We start from the raw sequence: 17,399 nt of genomic DNA, 5'->3' as shown, positions 1-17,399 counted from the left end.
TGACCACACCCAGTGCTGAGGTGTCTCCAGGAACCTGCGTTGAAGGCGAGAAGTTTGTCCAGGCAGGGAGAGGGGAAGGGTTTCATTTCACTGCCCAAATGTGCCTGCAGGGCTGGGGATTTAAAAACTGACATTTCACAGAATCGCAGGATGGGTAAGGCCAGAAGGGATGGACATCACCTGGTCCAGTGTCTCTGCTCAAGCAGGATCCCCTGAGCACAGTAATGAGGATTGTGCCCAGATGGTTTTCAAATGTCTCCAGTAAGGGAGACTCCACAACCTCTCAAGGCAACATGTTCCAGTGCTCAGTCACCATTACAATAAAGTTTTTCCTCATGTTCAGTTTCTGTTCCAGTTCCTGCTCATTCTATTGCTCAGTACCACCAAGGAGAGCCTGGCTCCATCCTCTGGACATCCCCCCTTCAGGCACATACAGACACTGATCAGATCCTCTCTCAGTATTCTCCTCTGCAGCCTAAGCAGGCCTGTAGGACAGCCAGGAGGGAGGTGCTGAGAGCCCTGTGGTCCCCAAGAGCCCTACAGCCCCCTAGAAGTCACCAGAATAAGTGTGTCACAATCAGGGTGGCACTTCGGAACACAGCACCGGAACACAGCACCATCATGATGACTGCTGGTGAGTTACACTTTGCCTGGGGCTTCAGCCCCTCCAAACACAGCCCAAAAGGTGGACAAAGGGGAAAAAACTCAGCATTAGGCTTTGAAATGTGGGTCTTCCCTTTAACACAGCTGTGCCTTCATGGATGAGGATATTTCCAAGGACATCCATCCACTGGCAGGCTGATGCCAGCCCACCTTCTTGCATCCACATCTTGCAGACATGAATAAAACTTCATGGATAGTGGGAGGTGTTGGGCACTGACACTTGCATTGAGTCTGGGGTGGATAGGGTGGGTTATGCCCAGTGTCTGGGTAAGGCAGAGGAGCACAGCTTGTGCCCTCCAGCCATTGCACCTCCCTTCTCCTGCCCTAAGGATGCCACAGCATTTGTGCCCAGCCTCTATGAACCTCATACCTTTGCTGTTTAGGGAGCTGCCATTCAAAATTCCCAGCTCCTGCATGCTGCTGAACCTGGTGCTTTCCAACAGCCTGTGCCACCCATCCCAAAACACATTTCACAGACTGCCCCAGGTCCAAATCCCAAATCCTCTCGTGTGTGCACAGGACAAGCTTGTACCACATACCCCTAAAGCTGATTGCCCTCAAAACTCCTCCTTTGGTTCGCATTGATATCACACCTGGCAACACAAATCCCAGGTAACTTTCTCTTCTCCCCCTGTAGCATCCATAGCCTCCAAAGACCTGAGGCTGCTGCTGAGAGATGATGTTTTTGTTGACTTTTTCAACACGTTTCTGAACCTTCCCGTAAGTCCACTCTGCACAATAAAACCTGGGACCTTTCTGAGCTCTCCTCAGGTGAACTTTCTGTGGCATTAGAGGCCCCAGGGAAAATGGGAATATACCTTATTCAGGCTGGAAAATGAGGGAAACCTGAGGATCTCGATTTGGAGATAGAGGTCTGAAAGGGAATTCGATGCCATTCTGTATAGTGGGAACTGACTAGAACAGCTGGGCTCTGGGGTCCACTGCCACTCTCCATCTCTTTCAGCTCTTCCTTTCCGTTCTGATCCAGGTTTTTGGCCAGACACCCATTTACATCAGCAGCACGGGCCGGTGGTACCTGTGGCCAGAGCTGCCGAGCCACCTGGTGAGAACATGCCCCCTGTTAGGAGGGAGGAGGCAGAGCAGGAGGGAGGGAGGGCACAGGGCAGGGGAGGGAAGGAGCTAGTTTCTCATTGCCAAGGCCCCTCTCTGGCTGTCCTGTTGGTGCAGCTGGGCGATCATTTCAAACCCAGGCGTCATTTCGCTTTTAAACCCTGGGCGGAGCACAAGCCATTTAAAGTCCTGCTGCAGTTTATGGGGTCGGTCTATAAACAGCGAGAGCTGGAGCGAAGGAGAGCATGTGTGGTGGCAGGGAAGGACACAAACATCAGCCCCTTGTCCTGTATTCCTCCTGAATTCAACAGGAGTGAAGCCCTGTTGATCACCAGGCTGGCTCAGCCCTCCCCACGCACATCCTCGTTCCCCACAGCCGCCAGCGCCGCTCGCAGCGCTCGGATCCCAAAGCAAAAGGGAATCTGCTCCTCTGGCAGCTCCCGGGAGGCTGCCATGCCTCCCTGCCGGGGCTCTGGGAAGGCAGGCAGGCTGTGAGGAAAGGCAGCCTCGCAGGAAGCCTTGCAGGCAGCCGGAGCTCCCACGTTTGCAGGCAGAGCTTTTGGGGCACAAACAGGGGTTATAACTTCAGTATCCCCCTTCCTCCTCAGCACCAGGGTGGCTTTCATCGCCATAAAGCAACAGGGCACCTTCCCCACCTCGTTCCCCTGTAGCAGGGACCCGTTACTCACCCCAATCCCCAGGCAGGAGCCGGCTCCTTGCTCCCAGCTAATCCTCTCCTTGGGCACGGGGCTTGCAACGCAGGATGATCCCAGCCCCGCGGCTTTACTGGCTTGGTTGGAAAAGCACCGACTGCCTCACTTCTGCAAATCCAGCCTGAGCCTCCACCTCGCCCTCTGTCAGAAGCTGCTGGGTTTCATTCGCTCGGGGGAAGCAGGTGAGTCATCGCGGCACGGAGGAAATCGGATCGGCTTCTCCTATGCCGCTGGGCTTCCTCGCTCCGGGGCTGTCACTGCCTGGTGCCTGCCCAGTGGGTCGTGCCTCTGCTCCGGGTTTAGAAGGCGTTGCACATCCCATTTTTAGGGATGCAGCAGATCCCAGGGCTTCGATGGGATGTGCAGGGATTTACTCCACCGCCCCGTTAATACAGGCTCGCTAAGTACTGCCTAGCAGGGTTTACCGAGGGGTCCAGGGGTGGAGCGGGGCTGGAGAGCATCCTGAGGCACGGGAAACTGAGGTGCTGATGTTTCAGGTTTGCTGCTGTGCAGGGGTGCCCTGGGAAAACGGCTCTGGTCTGTCTTACTGGCAACAAGTCTGGATTGTGCTTGCTTTGCCCCTAAAATGAGCCATCTGAGTCCCGCCAGGTGCTTCATCAACCTGTGTGTCAACTGCCACTGGAAAGAAAGCTGTGGCAGCACGAATGCAGATTCTCATTTCAGAAAAATAAGCAATTCATCAAGGCTTTTCCTGAGTATATTGCTGCTGCTTCCTCACTGGGGTTGAAACTCAAAGCTGGAGGGAGGAAGTTGAGGGCAAGTCCCAAACTCAGGCAAAAAAAGATGGACATTTTTTGTCCCTGACAGGAGGAGGTTATCCTTGCAAACACCACAAGTGCATCCCATAGCCTGTCTGAAACTCCCAGTTCAGGGTGATTTGCTGGTCTCCTGTCCCACAGCACTGCTGCCCCACAGCAGCTTCTGCCAGGGAGGTTGGAGGGGGTTGGAGGGCTTTCTTGGGATCCTGCAGGCAACCTCTGATGCCACCTGTGCACTGTGACCCACAGCAGAGCTCCTGAACTGGCAGAGTGCTGACCAGTGGCTGCTGGAGAAGTGCATCAGCGGGAGCCACGGCATGCGGCACTTCTGCGCCTTCGTCCGAGGAACAGCAGGTGGGCATGGGAAGCTCCACAGCCCCTTCCCAGCCAGCCATGAGCCACCTGCCCAGCAGGACACTGGCACAGAGCTGGGGGCACTGGTAAGATCCCAGAGAAAGCTTTGGATGGTGAGCAAGCAGCAGAGCTGGCAGGGAGATGCACAACTCTGGCTCTTCTCTGCTCTGTTCCTTCAGTTCATCCAGGTGATCTTTCCTTCTGCTTCATCCGTCCTCGGGGCTTTCAGGGACTCCTTCCAACTCCCATCCCTTGTCTGATCCATAGGGGAAGAACTGATTGACTTCTGGCTCACCACTGAAAGGCTCCTGGGTCTGGATCAGTTCGATATGAGCCAGAGGGAGCTGTTCTTGTCCCTGCTGCACAGGCTGAGAGCCACTCACCTGCGTGAAGGCTCCAGCGTCTTCACCCTCTGCACCACCATCGTTGGTAAGAAACATGGGAGTTGGGGATGAGCCCTGCCCTTGCAGAGGGGGTTTTTTCTGGATGCTCCCAGGGAGATGGGATACCATCACCTGCTTGGTTTGGCTGGGCAACAGCCTCCATGGAGCCATCTCCCCGTCGTAATTCCCTGCATCCATTTCAGGATCACTGCCAAAAGCCAAGCACATCCAGTCCATCAGCACCAGGATGGACATCCTAATCCAAATGCAGGAACAGGTGCTTTATATGATTCAGAGCTACTGGCTCCCTAAATTCTTCATGGATTGCAAGACAAGAATGGAGGAAGAGGAGTCATGCCAGGCATTGCTCCAGGAATATCAGGAGCGTTTATCGCAGGCCAGCTGGCAGGAGCCCCCAGGCCTTTCGGAGCCCCTCCCCACCATGCACATCAAAAGGAGCCAGGGTGTGGCAGGGCCCTACTGCAGCCTGAAGGCCAAAGCAGAGATCTGGGCTCTGGTGAAGAAGAGGAGAGACACCCAAGAATTGAAGAGGGCCACTGTTCAGGTGAAACCAGAGAGGCAGCCAGGGCCAGCTGAGAGCACAGAGGAAATGTGTCTGGATAAGGATGCTTTGGGATCGATTCCCCAGCAGTCAGAGCATCCTGCAAATACTGCCTTTGGAGGCAAAAGAGGAGTAGCCTTTCCTGGAAGACCTGGGTTCAGTGCAGAGCAGGATCTAGAAGACCTCTGTAAGGAGAAAATCTTCTTTGACCTGCCTCCCTCTGCATCCCTTGCCCAGCTGCCATCCCTGAAAACATCAGTCAAGACCTTAGATTTCCTCCCCTGGGCCCTTAGTGCCGAGGCCTGTGCAGGACGGCCCTTCAGAGACTTCCTGCAGCGCCAGAACCGGCCCATGGAGACTCATCTCCTGGACCTGTGGCACGACCTGGAGGAGTTTCTGCCTGTGGTGCTGGACTCCAGCAGAGAAAATAGCTTCTTCCTGCGCCATTTGATCGGGGAGAGGATCTGCAAGACGTACCTGGAGGAGGGCAGCATTGAGAAGCTTCCCTTGGAGACCAGGACTCTCACAAGTTTGTGGAACCATCTGATAACTGGGGAATTCTCCCCTTGGATATTCAGAGCCCAGATGGAGATTTGTAAGGTACACTGGGGTGCTGGCAGTGGTCAGACTGGGAGGTACAGCTGGCATTGGCACCCCTGTGGCACCACCACTGTGACCTTGGGGTACAGCAGGGCTGGGGGATGCTGTTTGCTGCTGGAACACTGACTGGGGACAATCCCCCTTTGCTCCTCCTCAGGTGCTCTGCTCCTCCTATGAGGAATTTCTGGCTGATGATGACAGGACGTTCCTCCAGTTTTTGGTAAGGAGGATGCACAGGGGCATCCTCGGGGGGTGTGGAGGCACCTGTGGAGATGTGAAAAGTTGGAAAGGGAGAGAGGATAAGCCCAGCATTGGCTGCAGTGGTCCAGCATCCCACGATGTCCCCAGCCAATGCTGCCACAGGGTGACACAGCACATCCTCCTGCTCCAGCTGCCTGGAGCAATGATCATTAGCTCTTCCATTAAGTTGGCAGCACTGCAGACACACCCTGCAAGAGCTCTCCTGAGACAGGCTGTGACCCAGCCTAAAAGCAGGGAGAAACTAATTGCAGTATTTTAGGGTAGGCAGGGGTGAGACCAGCTCTTCTGGGAATTGATCTCCCCCTGGCTTTTTTCCTCACCGTGCTATTAATGTGTAATTATTAGTGCTATTAATGTGACTCATGTGCATGACACACGTGGGGTGACCCTGTCCCAGCACCAGCAGCTGGCCAGCACAGGGGGAAAGAGGCCATGCAGCCTTTTAGCCTATGACTCAACCACCATCAAGTTTTCCACGTATGTTTTTCCACCAAAAAGGATGATATAAGAAATCAGAGTCACACAAGCACTCTTCCCAGACTATTATTCCTCCTGGCATCAGAAATCCCATAATAGCTATCCCAAATTCTAGCCTTACACCCAGAGACCTCCTTGCAGACAGAGTTCCCTGAGCATCCCACCTGCTTTGGTACCTGCACAATCTATGTAGACAGTTTTTCTCACTGCAGATGGTGTTCTTCAAACCAACCGTTTTCCCCAAAATGAAATGTAAAATCAGCAGCTGGTCCTGGAAGTGTTAAGGAGAGGCTGTCAGGGCTTGGTATCCTCAAAAACATGGCTCCCAGAACCTGAGCCAGTGAGAGCTGAGCAGTTTGGAAAAGTCAGCTGGCAGCTCCTGACCCAGACTCATTAACTGCTCTTGGTTGGAAGTTAATTAGCTGCCCAGGTTTTTAAGCATCTCTTGTCGAGGAAATCTCCCCTCCGAGGCCAGACCTGGTCTGGGAGTGCAATTAGCACTTCAGCAGTGCTCTCTGTGGGCACCATCCCCTGCGCCAAACTCCTCCCGGGTCTCCTGCTCGGGTGTCAGGGGAACTGCTGGGGGCTTAGCAGGGTTATTTTTGGTGTCTGCTCTCAGATCTCTGCCAGATAACAGCCACTCTGCCCCTGCTGCTTGGCAAACTGTCTGTGGGGAGAGGCAAAACCTGCAGGAGGATCTCGGGGGGGATGAGGGAAGCATTCCCAGGGCAACAGCCAGAGCCAGCTCCATGGACAGCAGCCAACAAAACACCACATGAGGCTACCAGGCTGTTGGGGACTCCTTCAGGGTTGTTTTTAGCCCTTCTGGGGGATGTTGAACTCTTCAGGAAAGCTGCAAGCCCGCATCTGGCCTACCTGTGCCTGCCTGAACCCAGGACACCCCAGCTTTAAGCAGCTGCGTGGGTAGCTGGAAGGCCTGTGCTGGGCTTTGTGCTCACACAGGTTCCTTCTAGACTGCTCAAAGCTCAAGCAGAGATCTAAATCGGGCAGGTTTGCAGGCTGAGCCCAGTAAAACACGTGGGCACAGTGCTGGAGATGGGGAAGGTGCTCTGTGCCATCACCCTGCCCTCTTGTCACCGCAGGCTCCAGGGAGCGATGTCCCCATGGCCGAGGTGCCAGGCCGTGCTGCTGGCAGAAGGCAACATTTCCACCTGTCCCAGAGGATGAACCAGGCCTTGAAGCTGAGCCAGACCTTGCATGGCACGAGGAGCTTGGAAAGGATCTCCTCCAAGCACTGGCAATTGCTTGCTGCTCGGGACCTCCAGAAAGGAGGCTCCATCCAGGCAGACATGGAACTGCTCCTGGGCAGCTCTGGTAAGAGGAGGCTCTGAATTCCTGCTGTGGCTCACGTTGGCTGAAGACACTAAACCATATTTTATGCTCTAACGGTGACCAATGACCCTAAACCGGTCATGGACATCATGGAGTGGGTAGGGACAGGGGGTCTGGGAGCCTTGATTTGTGATCAAAGCTTTGGCAGTGACCTAAGGGCCAAATTCCCTCCTGCCAGTACCAGAGGCACCAAATGCCACATCCCTGCACTGGCTTGTGTCACCAGATCAAACGAAGGCTGCAGCAAAGTGACTGAAGCCCAAAGCAGCAGTGGCTGCTGCCACCCCAATTCCACATCTTGGCTTTCTCCTGAGGATGCTGGGGCTGGCCATGCTGGTGGTACCAGAGTAACCCCTCAGCTTTATTCTGTCACTTAATCTTTGGAGAATAATACCAAGTTTCTGGACACCTGTAGCACCCCTGAGGTAGCTTGTGGGCCCTCAACTGTATCCAAGAAATGCAGAGTCATGGGTAGATCATGGAACAAACAGGACATACAAAGGGACAGGGAAGGTAACAATCAAAATCCAGCCCTCAGAGCCAGTGCTGAAGGGCTGTCATGGCCAGAGGTAATGGACATTGGACCTGTCCCCTGTCCCATCTCTGATGCAGAATTGCAGAGGATCATGGCAGATGAGAAGGCTGTGGAGCCTCCACCTGAGGAAGAGGAGCTTCTGCAGTTCATGAATACAGCACTTGGTGAGTCCAGTCTGATGGGCAAGAGGCACAGTGGGCTCCAAGCCATCACAGCCCTGTGGGTGCTCCAGGGACTGGGCAAGAGGGGGTCTTCCCTGCTGGCATCCCATCTTCTGGTGGAACATCTTTAGAAGGATAGAAAAGCCTCTCCACCCCTGACAGGCTGTGTTCTGGGGAATTAATCCAGTCAGGGAGGGTGGGAGTGGGGGATTTCTCAGAACCAGATGCTGAGGAGGTCAAACCATGAGAGGTGAAGAGCTCCCACAGTACCTAGTGTCTCCTGAGCCAGTCACCATGCAGAGACCAGCTGGAGGCTCCAGGTTCCAGGAGTAGGCTCTGGCTGTCACCTGTCACCTGAGGGAGAGGCCAACCCTGTTCTGTCCCCACAGCTATTGAATCTGAGAGGATTGCTAAAGAGAAGGCTGCTGCTGCTGCAAGGAAGGCATCCAAAAGACGCAGGTCTGGCAGGACTTTGTCACTTCTACTCTTTCAGATTTTTCCCCATGCTCCCCTGTAGTGCCACTGCTCCTTGTTGCATCATTTGGCCCTCTCAGGTGTAGGCATAGGTGGCCTGTGGGTCTAAACTGCAGAATTACTGAGGAAAGGAGAAAAAAAACACACACACCACATTGTCCCCCAGCCCAGATTTACTCCTCACATCTTGTGCAGGTCTCATGCACTTCACCCTCAATCAAACCCCAGAATGGCACCTGGGCGGTGCTCAGATTCCCAGAAAAATCACTTAAAATCACTCTGTAGCTATACTTACATCTCTGAACTCGTGTCTCACCCAGGAATACTCCAGCCATGAGTCCTTGCAACTACACACTGGGATATTAAGCAAATGGAAAAATTATGATGAGGACCTGGGCTGAGCTGATTCCTTAAGCCCAGTGATGCAAATGCACTCCTCCCAACATCCATCCCACCCCAAGGGGCCAGACAGCAACTGCTATAAATGCATTTTTCTATGAACCATCAGCCAGTACATTGATATTCCATCCAGAGCCTTACCCCAAACCTACCAAATATCCTCTGGGCCTGCAGGGTGCTGGACTAGAGGAGGAAACACTGCAGATTAGCAGGACACACACTCCCAAGGCTGCCATGTGCAGAAGAGAGCCCAGGGCAGGGGATCAAGTGCCCTGTATCATGATCCAACCTCCTCCAGGAACAGAAGTCCAGTGGGACCCCAACCCCTGGGCTATCCCCTTTCAGTTGCTCCCCACCTTAGCCACTCTTCCATCAAACCAGTGCCCTCCTCATGCATCTGGCTGCCCTTGATGCTCTCTGCTCTCCCATCTGGCAGGGCTGATGAGGAGGGTGAGGAGGACGAGGAGGAAGAAGAGGAAGAGCAGTACCAGGAGAGGAAGAAGCAGAAGCAGGTGCAAAAACAGGAGCAGAAGAAGAAGAAGGGAAAGCAGCAGGAGCAGGATCAAGAGCAGGAGCAGGAGCAGGAGGAATTGCTGCGCTGGAGCAAAAAGCCCAAGTCTAGGCGTGCTTATCTTGTGCAGGAAGGGACAAAGGACCTCAAGACACAGAAGATGGTAAGGAAAGACCCTCTCTGCTGGCAAGCTGAGGATGTTTGCAGGCAAGAATGAGAGGAGATGCTGTGGGACAAGTGGTGTCAGCTAAATGGGGTGAGGGGGTCAGACTTGGAGAGTTGCAAAAAGGCAGCAGGGAAAGGCCCCCTCCTACAGGCTCTGGAGTCCAGCTCCATGCAGACTTCACCACATCTGCTCAGGACTGGCCAAGCGATTCCCACCATCACCTGTGGCCACCAGTGAAACTGAGAAATACTGGAAAGCAAGACGAAGGATGGGTCACAAATCTCACTGCCAAGGCTGCTCCAGCTCGCAGTGGTGGGTCCAAACAGGAGGCTTCCATCTGGGAGCAGCCCCAGTGCTGATGCCATCTGTGTCTCCACAGGCATGGGCCTGGGATGCCATCCGGGAGCTCGTCAGGAGCTTCGGCAAGTTCCAGAGGGATATGAAAAATTACAAACGCCGGGTGGAATTTGAGGACTTTCTCCGTTTGGAGCGAAGAAACATGAGGGAAAGTATGTCCAATGTCCTGCCACCCCTTCTTCCTCCACCCAGGACATGCCTGGGTTTAGGCAGGGAAGTTATCTCCCATCTCCATGACTTAGTGCCACATTACGCTGCTGCATCTCTGTCAAATAACGTTGTATATGCAAGTTTGCATCCCTGCCACAAAAAAACACCCACAAAACCAAAACAAACCAGGAAACATTAAATGGAGCTAAGGTGAGACAGGCCAGAAAAATAAACAAAAGGAAATTGTTTTCCGGGCAATGGGGATCTGACCTAAATAGAAAGTTTACACACAGGTTTAAGAGGAGGCTGGAAAAGCAGTTAGAAAAGTGATCTACTAAACACACAATTTAGATCAAGATAGTTTTGCATGTGGGGAAAAAACCAGATTTTTACCTTTCCTCCTGACTGATTATCTGCTTGTGGGCCATGTCAGAGCCAGGGCAACAGCTAGACAGAGCAGCAGGCTTTAGGAATAGGCCATTCCCTATGGAATCAGTGAACATAAACACTCTGTGGGTGCAAAGAGGAGGAGGGATGGATGAGATTACTAAGCTAGGGGGAAGGTGTAGTCCACTGAGGTAGAAAGGCCCTCAGCAAATTGAGTGCAGGTAAAGGAAGCACAGGTGAGGTGAAGGAGCAAAGCCTGTGCTGGGGAGCAGGGCACAGCATCTCTTCCCTGTCTCAGACCTGCCTGTCACTGAGAAGAGCAAAAGTCCTGTGGTGACCTCCCGCTCCCGCAAGGGCAAAGCCCAGCGGGCAAAGGTGACACTGATAAAACGCCGCATTTTGGACAAACGTGTCATATGTGTCAACTTCCTCGTTGATGACCTCCACTTTTACCTGGAGATGGACAAGTAAGTGCCCTTTCCACCAGGTGCTCAGTTGCCACCACAGAATCCCAGAATGGTTTGGGCTGGGAGGGACGTTAAAGCTCATCTCATTCCAACTCACTTCCAATGGGCAGCGATACCTTGCACTGGACCAGGCTGCTCAGAGTGCCATCCAACTTGGCCTGGGCACCAGCATCCCTTGGCTCTGGCCCAAACCCCTCTCTGATGGAGTCCTCCAAAGCCCCCCTTTCAACCTGCAGTCATCTCTTGACTCAGGGATCCTGTTTGAAATCATTTTGGTTTGGTAGTCTCAAGCAATCCAACAATTTGCCTACACCTTTCTGCATGTCCCAGTTGTGGTGGCATTTCTCCCTTGACTTTGTCCGTGTTCCCAACAAACCTGTAAGAGCAATCCATGGCCAGTGAGCACAGCCCTGCAGCCAATACCCCCACAACAGGCAAATCCCCAGCTTTCAATCCCCCTCTTTTCCCAAAAAAGGGGAACATCACCTGCCCCAGGTGAATCCTGTGAGGTATTCACAGGAGAAGGGTGGTAGAAGAGGGAAGTGGATTTTCCTACCTCCTGTGTCACTGTTCCACACCTTGTGGATTGCTTTTCCTGACCAAGCAAATACTAAATTAAGCAAGAACATGACTGTCTAACCTAGCAGTTACCAGCACCTATCTCAGAGCAAGATCCCTTGTGCCTTTGCAGGTTTTCCAGGTTTGCTGACACCGTGGAAGCTGTGGCAAAACCCCGCAAAAAGCGGTCAGAAAAGCACATTTCCTTTCTCATAAAGAAACGTGACATGATCACCAGACTCTTCCTGAACTCTAACATCCCCCCAAGGCTGCGGGTGAGACCCTGGGACCCGCCCAGGAAGGCAGGAGGCAGCTGCCTGCTCATTGCCCAAGGCCATTGGGGCACAGCTGGGAACAGTGGTGGGGAAAGAGGAACCAGGCAGGGCTCTGGATCTACTGTGCGGCTTTGGAGCGTGCTCTGGAGTTTGGGACTTCCACATGGGCTGGAAGGGATGGGAAACAATCCCCCACCAGATCCCGATAAATTGAGAACAAGCATGTGGATAAGGACGGGAGAGATGGGGATGATCCATTACCTGCTGGAGAAATGCCAGGGCTGCAGCACCAGGATGGTGCTGCACATCTCCAATCCAGTCTTTTCATTCTCCAGAGGCCAACATCACCATCATCCCCTCCCCACTGCACCCACCGCATCCCCTTCTGCCATCTCCCCTTTGGAGGGCACAATGCTTTCCACAGAAATCCAGGTGGGATCCTGCCCTTGTGTCTGGGGCAGGCAGCCAGGATGTAACTTGGGTCTCTTCTCAAAGACTGCTAAGGTGGGGCCAGGGAGAGAAACTTAGCCCCATCAGGACTGCTGCAAAGTGCTTTGGTTTCTTCTGTGCCCAGGTCAACATCTCTGAGAAAGAGAGGGAACTAATCCGGCGTTTATCTTCCAAGGGGCCACTGACACGAGCCATCTACCAGAGCGCCAAGGTCACCCTCTTCCCCATCCTGATGCACTTCTGGAAAAGGTACCGACCTATGCTCTCTCTCCCAAGGTGGAGCAGGGTCTGTGCATGCCAGCCTTTATCTTCAGCCACTTGCTCCTCTGACACGCTGAAAATGCAGATGAGACACTCCCCAGGAGCTCAGCTGGGGATATTTCCCTGGAGCTTTGCTGTCTCCAGTGTTTCTCCCGCAGGTTCTGCACCTGGAAGGTGATGAAGGGATATAGGGAGGACATGAGCTCTGAGATCCATGAGGAGGTCAGGAGCTCTCGGGGCCGCAAGGAGGGAAGGGTTGCAGCCTCTTCAGGTTCTGCAAAAACCTCCAAAGCACCCAAGACCCTCAGTCCCAAGAAGCTGGTGGCTGTTCCCTCTGCTACACGTTTTGCTCCAGGTTTGTTCTTCCAGTGCAGACACATCCAGACCTGGGGGTCTGGTGTTCCACTGGGTTCCCCTTAAAAGAGCCACTCCTTCATACAACTTTCAGGGTGTATGTGGTGCAGGTCTGCTGGAAAAATGGAATGGAATATTTTTTTCCTGTCAAAAGTGTCCAGTGGGATTTTAGAATTTTTCTTTTGGTGAATAGGGAAGTGAGTACAGAGACTTCACAAGCAAAGAGCTGTTGCATAATTCCTATTTATTTCAATAACCAAGTTAAAATTATTCAGGCACACCCCCTGAAACAGAAATAAAAGCCCCAATCTTTTGAGTTGCAAGCCAAATGGGAGCAGGAAAAAGGAGAACCACTGTGCAGCCAAACACGAGGCACAGTGGCATTTTATGGAGGGTGCTTTGAATATCTGGAATGGAGAATAAGCTCCATCAGGATTTGAGGTGACATCTGCAGGAAAAGAGATGTTTTTTCTTCCTCATTCACTTGTTTAGTTTCAATACACTGAATAAACTAAAAAACACCAAGTGGTGCTAAGCACTGTCAGTCTGCCTGACAACCCGCTCCTTGGCTGAATATTCATTTGGAAATTGTCTAATTGATTTTTGATTAAAAGGGAAACCAAAATAGGCACATACTAATCTTGCTTTGACGGATGAGTGGGCGTCAGCAAGCTGCTGTTCTGCTCCCTGTCATTTATCACTGTCAAAATCTGGTTAAAAAGCAGCAGAGTTCGAGGATTTGGATCCCTCCAGGCTTGAGTTTCTGCTCCACAGCCAGGCTGTGCTCCAGGAATGCCAAGCCATGTCTGTAGCTTAAACCACCTCACACCTTGGGTATTACCATGGACAACATCCAATGTTCAGCTTGGGTGTCCACTTTGTCACAGAGCCTCACTGCACTCCCAGGACCTTCTCAAACATAGTTGTTTTAATGCAGAAATCAGAAAAAAACCCCAGAAAAATCTCATGTATCACATGTATTCTGAGCTAGGGACAAGCCGGAAGCCTTATGTCATAGAGGAGCTGCTGGCTGTGTTATCCAGGACAAGGATGTGTTTGCCAGGGTCTTCTGGGAGCTCAGAAAAAGACATTTAAACAAACTGATCCAGATTAGAGATAAGGAAGTCTTTTTTACACTAGAGGGTGGTAAAACACTGGCACAGGTTGCCCAGAGCAGCTGTGGCAGCTCTATCCCTGGAAACATTCAGGATCAGGTTGGATGGGGCTCTGAGCAACCTGGTCTAGTGGAAGGTGTCTCTGCTTGTGGCTGGGGGCTGGACTAGATGGCCTTGAAAGGTCCCTTCTGACACAAATTATTCTGTGATTAAATCACTGCAAACTGTTGCAAGGGTTGGCACAGAGCAGCACAACCTCTGTTTCCCTACAGCCACAGAGTGGGAGCTGCTCTGGTCACCTAGAGTAGACTATGATCTCTCCAGCAGGGACGTTAATCCCACAGGGACTGTCCCTGGGACAACAGTCCCCAAGCCACTGCTCCTTGTTGCATCTCACAGGGATGAGTAACAGGAGCCAGGCAGAAAAAATCCCTTAGCTTGCCTGGCATGTGGGGGACAAGGCGTGTGACCCAAAAGAGCTGCTCTTTCTGACTGTGCTGATGTCCACACCAGCTCCTGAGACACTTCTTTGCACCTGATGCTTTCACCAACGACCTTTATCTAAGAGTCTTGCTTTTCTGACCTTTAGATAAAAACCTGAGGGGGGAAAAGTGGTTTTTAAAAAGCACCGAAATTGCTGGGGATAACACCTGTAATTCCAGAGAAAACCTCCTCATTTTGAGGGCTGTGTGAGCAGGGCTGGGCGGTGGCAGGCAGGGACACATCTGCCATCACCAGGCGTCACTGTGGCACTGCCTGCTGAGCCTGGACACGCTGCCCGAGCAGAGTGTGAGTCGAGGAGATCTGGGTAACTCAAGTCCTTGCTCAGCCACCCTTCCTGCTCTGGGCAAACCCCAAATGATTCGAGGGGGACACCACTGCTGTCCTCCCTCATTTGCCATCAGAGCACTCCATCTTTTATCCCTCCCCAGGTAAAAGGCCTGTCCTTACCTTCACGCTGGAAGGAGGCCTTGAGCTCCTGCTGCCACGGCCCCAGAAGAAAAAAGAGCCTTCAGAGGATAACAAAGGTGAGGGAGCACTGAAAGGGGCCCTCCTGCTGCTGAGGAGAGCTCTGCTGGGATGGGAGCTGGGATTTAGGGCTCCCTGCAGCAGCCAGTGGTGGGAAGTTTGTGCTGTTGTTTTCCTCAGATTCAGATCCAAGTGCAGAGAAGATGTCCTCACTCAGCGAGTCTGCCCTGCAGGGCAGGTAGGTGGTGTCAGAGGTGTTCAGCTCCTCCAAACCACACCAGCACAGCCTGGGACTCCCCTTAAATCCCAAGGATTTCTGTAGGATGCTGGTTACCCCCACCACCTCCAGTAACACAGAAAACTCCCAGCTGCTGCACCTCTCCATGCCCAGAATTCCTCTCTGGGAGCACACAGCCCTGTGCTGGTCTCTGATCACCCTGTCCATGCCCAGAACTCCTCCCTGGGATCATCCCTGGTCCCTCTCCATGCCCAGAACTCCTCCCTAGGAGCATCCCTGATCCCTCTCCATGCCCAGAACTCCTCCCTGGGAGCATCCCTGATCCCTCTCGATGCCCAGAACTCCTCCCTGAGAGCATCCCTGGTCCCTCTCCATGCTCAGAACTCCTCCCTGGGAGCACACAGCCGTGTGTTTATCCCTGATCACCCTCACCCTGCCTCCAGCAACAGCAGCCACTGATGCAGCATCTCTCCCATCCCTGCAGGAACTAAGGAAAGGACAGCCCTCCCAAAACACCACCCACCCACACGGGTGTGATCCAAGGAAGCTGAGCAGTCTGGACACATGGAATCGTTTGCACTTACTCAGCAATCAGACCTAAAAATAAAGCAACTCACAGCATCCTCCAGCTTACCTGGTGACAGCCCAGCAGCTGACAGTTCTGCAGCCGTGGCAGGGACAGGCTATGGCACGTGTTTCCAGCTGAAATACCACACAAATCTCCTTCCTCACATGGAGCTGTAAAATGTATCGCAGCTCCTCACCTTTCCACACAAATTAATTACTTCTTGTGGGTGGCAAGGCTGAGAGAGCCCACCTGGGTCACTCCTCAGGTGCGCTTGGGTGCTGAGTTGTGCCTGTCTTGCCAGAGCCTTTCTGATTTTCCAACAAAATCAGTTCATGCCTGACTGGGCCTTCAGCATCCTTTTCTTGCTGAGGTCTTTATTTTTTTTGGTTGTGGTTTTTGTTTGTTTGTTTTTTAAACCAGTATGTTTACAAAGCACTAACCAAATCATAGCAAAGACCCTAATTTTCCCCAGGTGAAATTGAGTCCAAGTGGCTTTGCCCAGTCAGTCAAGCAGCTGCAGAAATCACAAATATTCTTTGGACCTCATGAAGAAAAGACCACAACCTTTATCAGTTTGTGAGCGGCAAGATCTCAGTCTTGTAATTTTGGGCTATTTTTAACCACTTTTTAATCCCAGATCCTAGAAGACTGCATCCTGGGAATAACACAGGTACATTTTAAGGGAGATGACAACATGTTTCATGCTTATCAGTTATGATTATCAACACTTTCCTTCTGGAGGATCAAAAATACCCAAACAAATGCAAAGTCCAAGAACATTTATTTAAATGAAGGTCTTGGGAAGCTGAAGCCATTCCAACAACAGCAAATGTGTCCAACTCTCAAAATTGCCCTTGTGCTGGAAGTTGATTTTGCTCCAAAAGCTTTCAGCCCCAAAATCTTGCTGTGTTTTGGTGAGCTTTGCAGTAACACTCCTGAGCCCAGCTGAAGGCCCTCGAAGGCCTCATGGATGTGCCTGAAGCTCAGCACAGCAAAACCACAGCCAAGACCAACCTTCACTCTGCTGTTTCTGGGGGCTGGTTTGTGGTTTTGTTTTTCAGAGGAGCAGATGAGCCATGTTGAGCAGCTGATCCCATCACACTGGGCTGAGGGGGCCCCAGGACAGGAAAAAGGCAGAGGCACAGCAAATACAGGCAGGACAGCAGGGGAATGGGGCATGTGGGGCCAAATCACACTTTTGGGCTGCAAAACCTATCCGGCAAAGGCAGGCAGCTCCCCCCAGGTGGGCACTGATGCTGGGAGCCAACAGCACATCCCACTGCACTAATCTGGGCAGCTGGCTCTGCCCCTGGCTCCCCAGGACACCTCCATCCCCGGGATGTACCCCAGACACTGCCACAACACCCAGCTGCAATTCCACCCACCGGTTCTCCCTCCTGCCTGGCATCTCACAGAGCACTGGCCCATCCTCCTGAGAGAGGCAGCCTGGTGTTTTCCCCAGCCTTACTCCCAGCCCTGCATTCCTTCCTCCCATGGCCTGATGCTCTGTGAGCAATCTGCTCTGCAGATGCTGTGCATGGAACAGGTTTCTTCTCTGACAGCAGCCTGCTGGTGCTTCTGGCTTCTCAGGAAGCAGAACACAACCACAGGAGCCTTCCCTGGAAATTGTTCCCAGAGAGATAAGTCACAGCCTCCCTGGGGTTAATCATTACTCTGTTTTGGCCATGCTGCCGAGTCCCAGCCCTTCAGGGAAAGAGCAGAGTCATGGAAGAAGATGCAAAGGTCACAAAAAGTTGGAAATGTGGCATTTCCCAGGAGGCTGCAGGA

General features: G+C 52.6%; 1 protein-coding gene across 1 annotated transcript; it reads left to right on the top strand.

Moving 5' to 3' along the window:
* The first annotated feature begins 344 nt into the window (after positions 1-344).
* On the top strand, positions 345-15,969 carry RGSL1 (regulator of G protein signaling like 1). Its single transcript, XM_085068550.1, has 20 exons — positions 345-634; positions 1,301-1,383; positions 1,652-1,726; positions 2,497-2,629; positions 3,476-3,580; positions 3,848-4,009; positions 4,167-5,125; positions 5,283-5,345; positions 6,967-7,198; positions 7,829-7,915; positions 8,302-8,371; positions 9,222-9,459; positions 9,842-9,971; positions 10,655-10,823; positions 11,515-11,656; positions 12,231-12,355; positions 12,526-12,722; positions 14,769-14,864; positions 14,986-15,043; positions 15,528-15,969. Exons 1-20 carry the CDS (start codon positions 622-624, stop codon positions 15,532-15,534), a joined length of 3,144 nt encoding a protein of 1,047 aa, XP_084924676.1. The 5' UTR covers positions 345-621; the 3' UTR covers positions 15,535-15,969.
* The last annotated feature ends 1,430 nt before the right edge of the window (positions 15,970-17,399 follow it).

The sequence above is a fragment of the Lichenostomus cassidix genome, chromosome 8 (assembly GCF_008360975.1).
Source record: "Lichenostomus cassidix isolate B80296 chromosome 8, HeHo_3.0, whole genome shotgun sequence".
NCBI lineage: Eukaryota > Metazoa > Chordata > Aves > Passeriformes > Meliphagidae > Lichenostomus > Lichenostomus cassidix.
The sequence above is the reverse complement of the archived record's forward strand: the minus strand, read 5'-3'. Positions and strand labels throughout refer to the sequence as shown.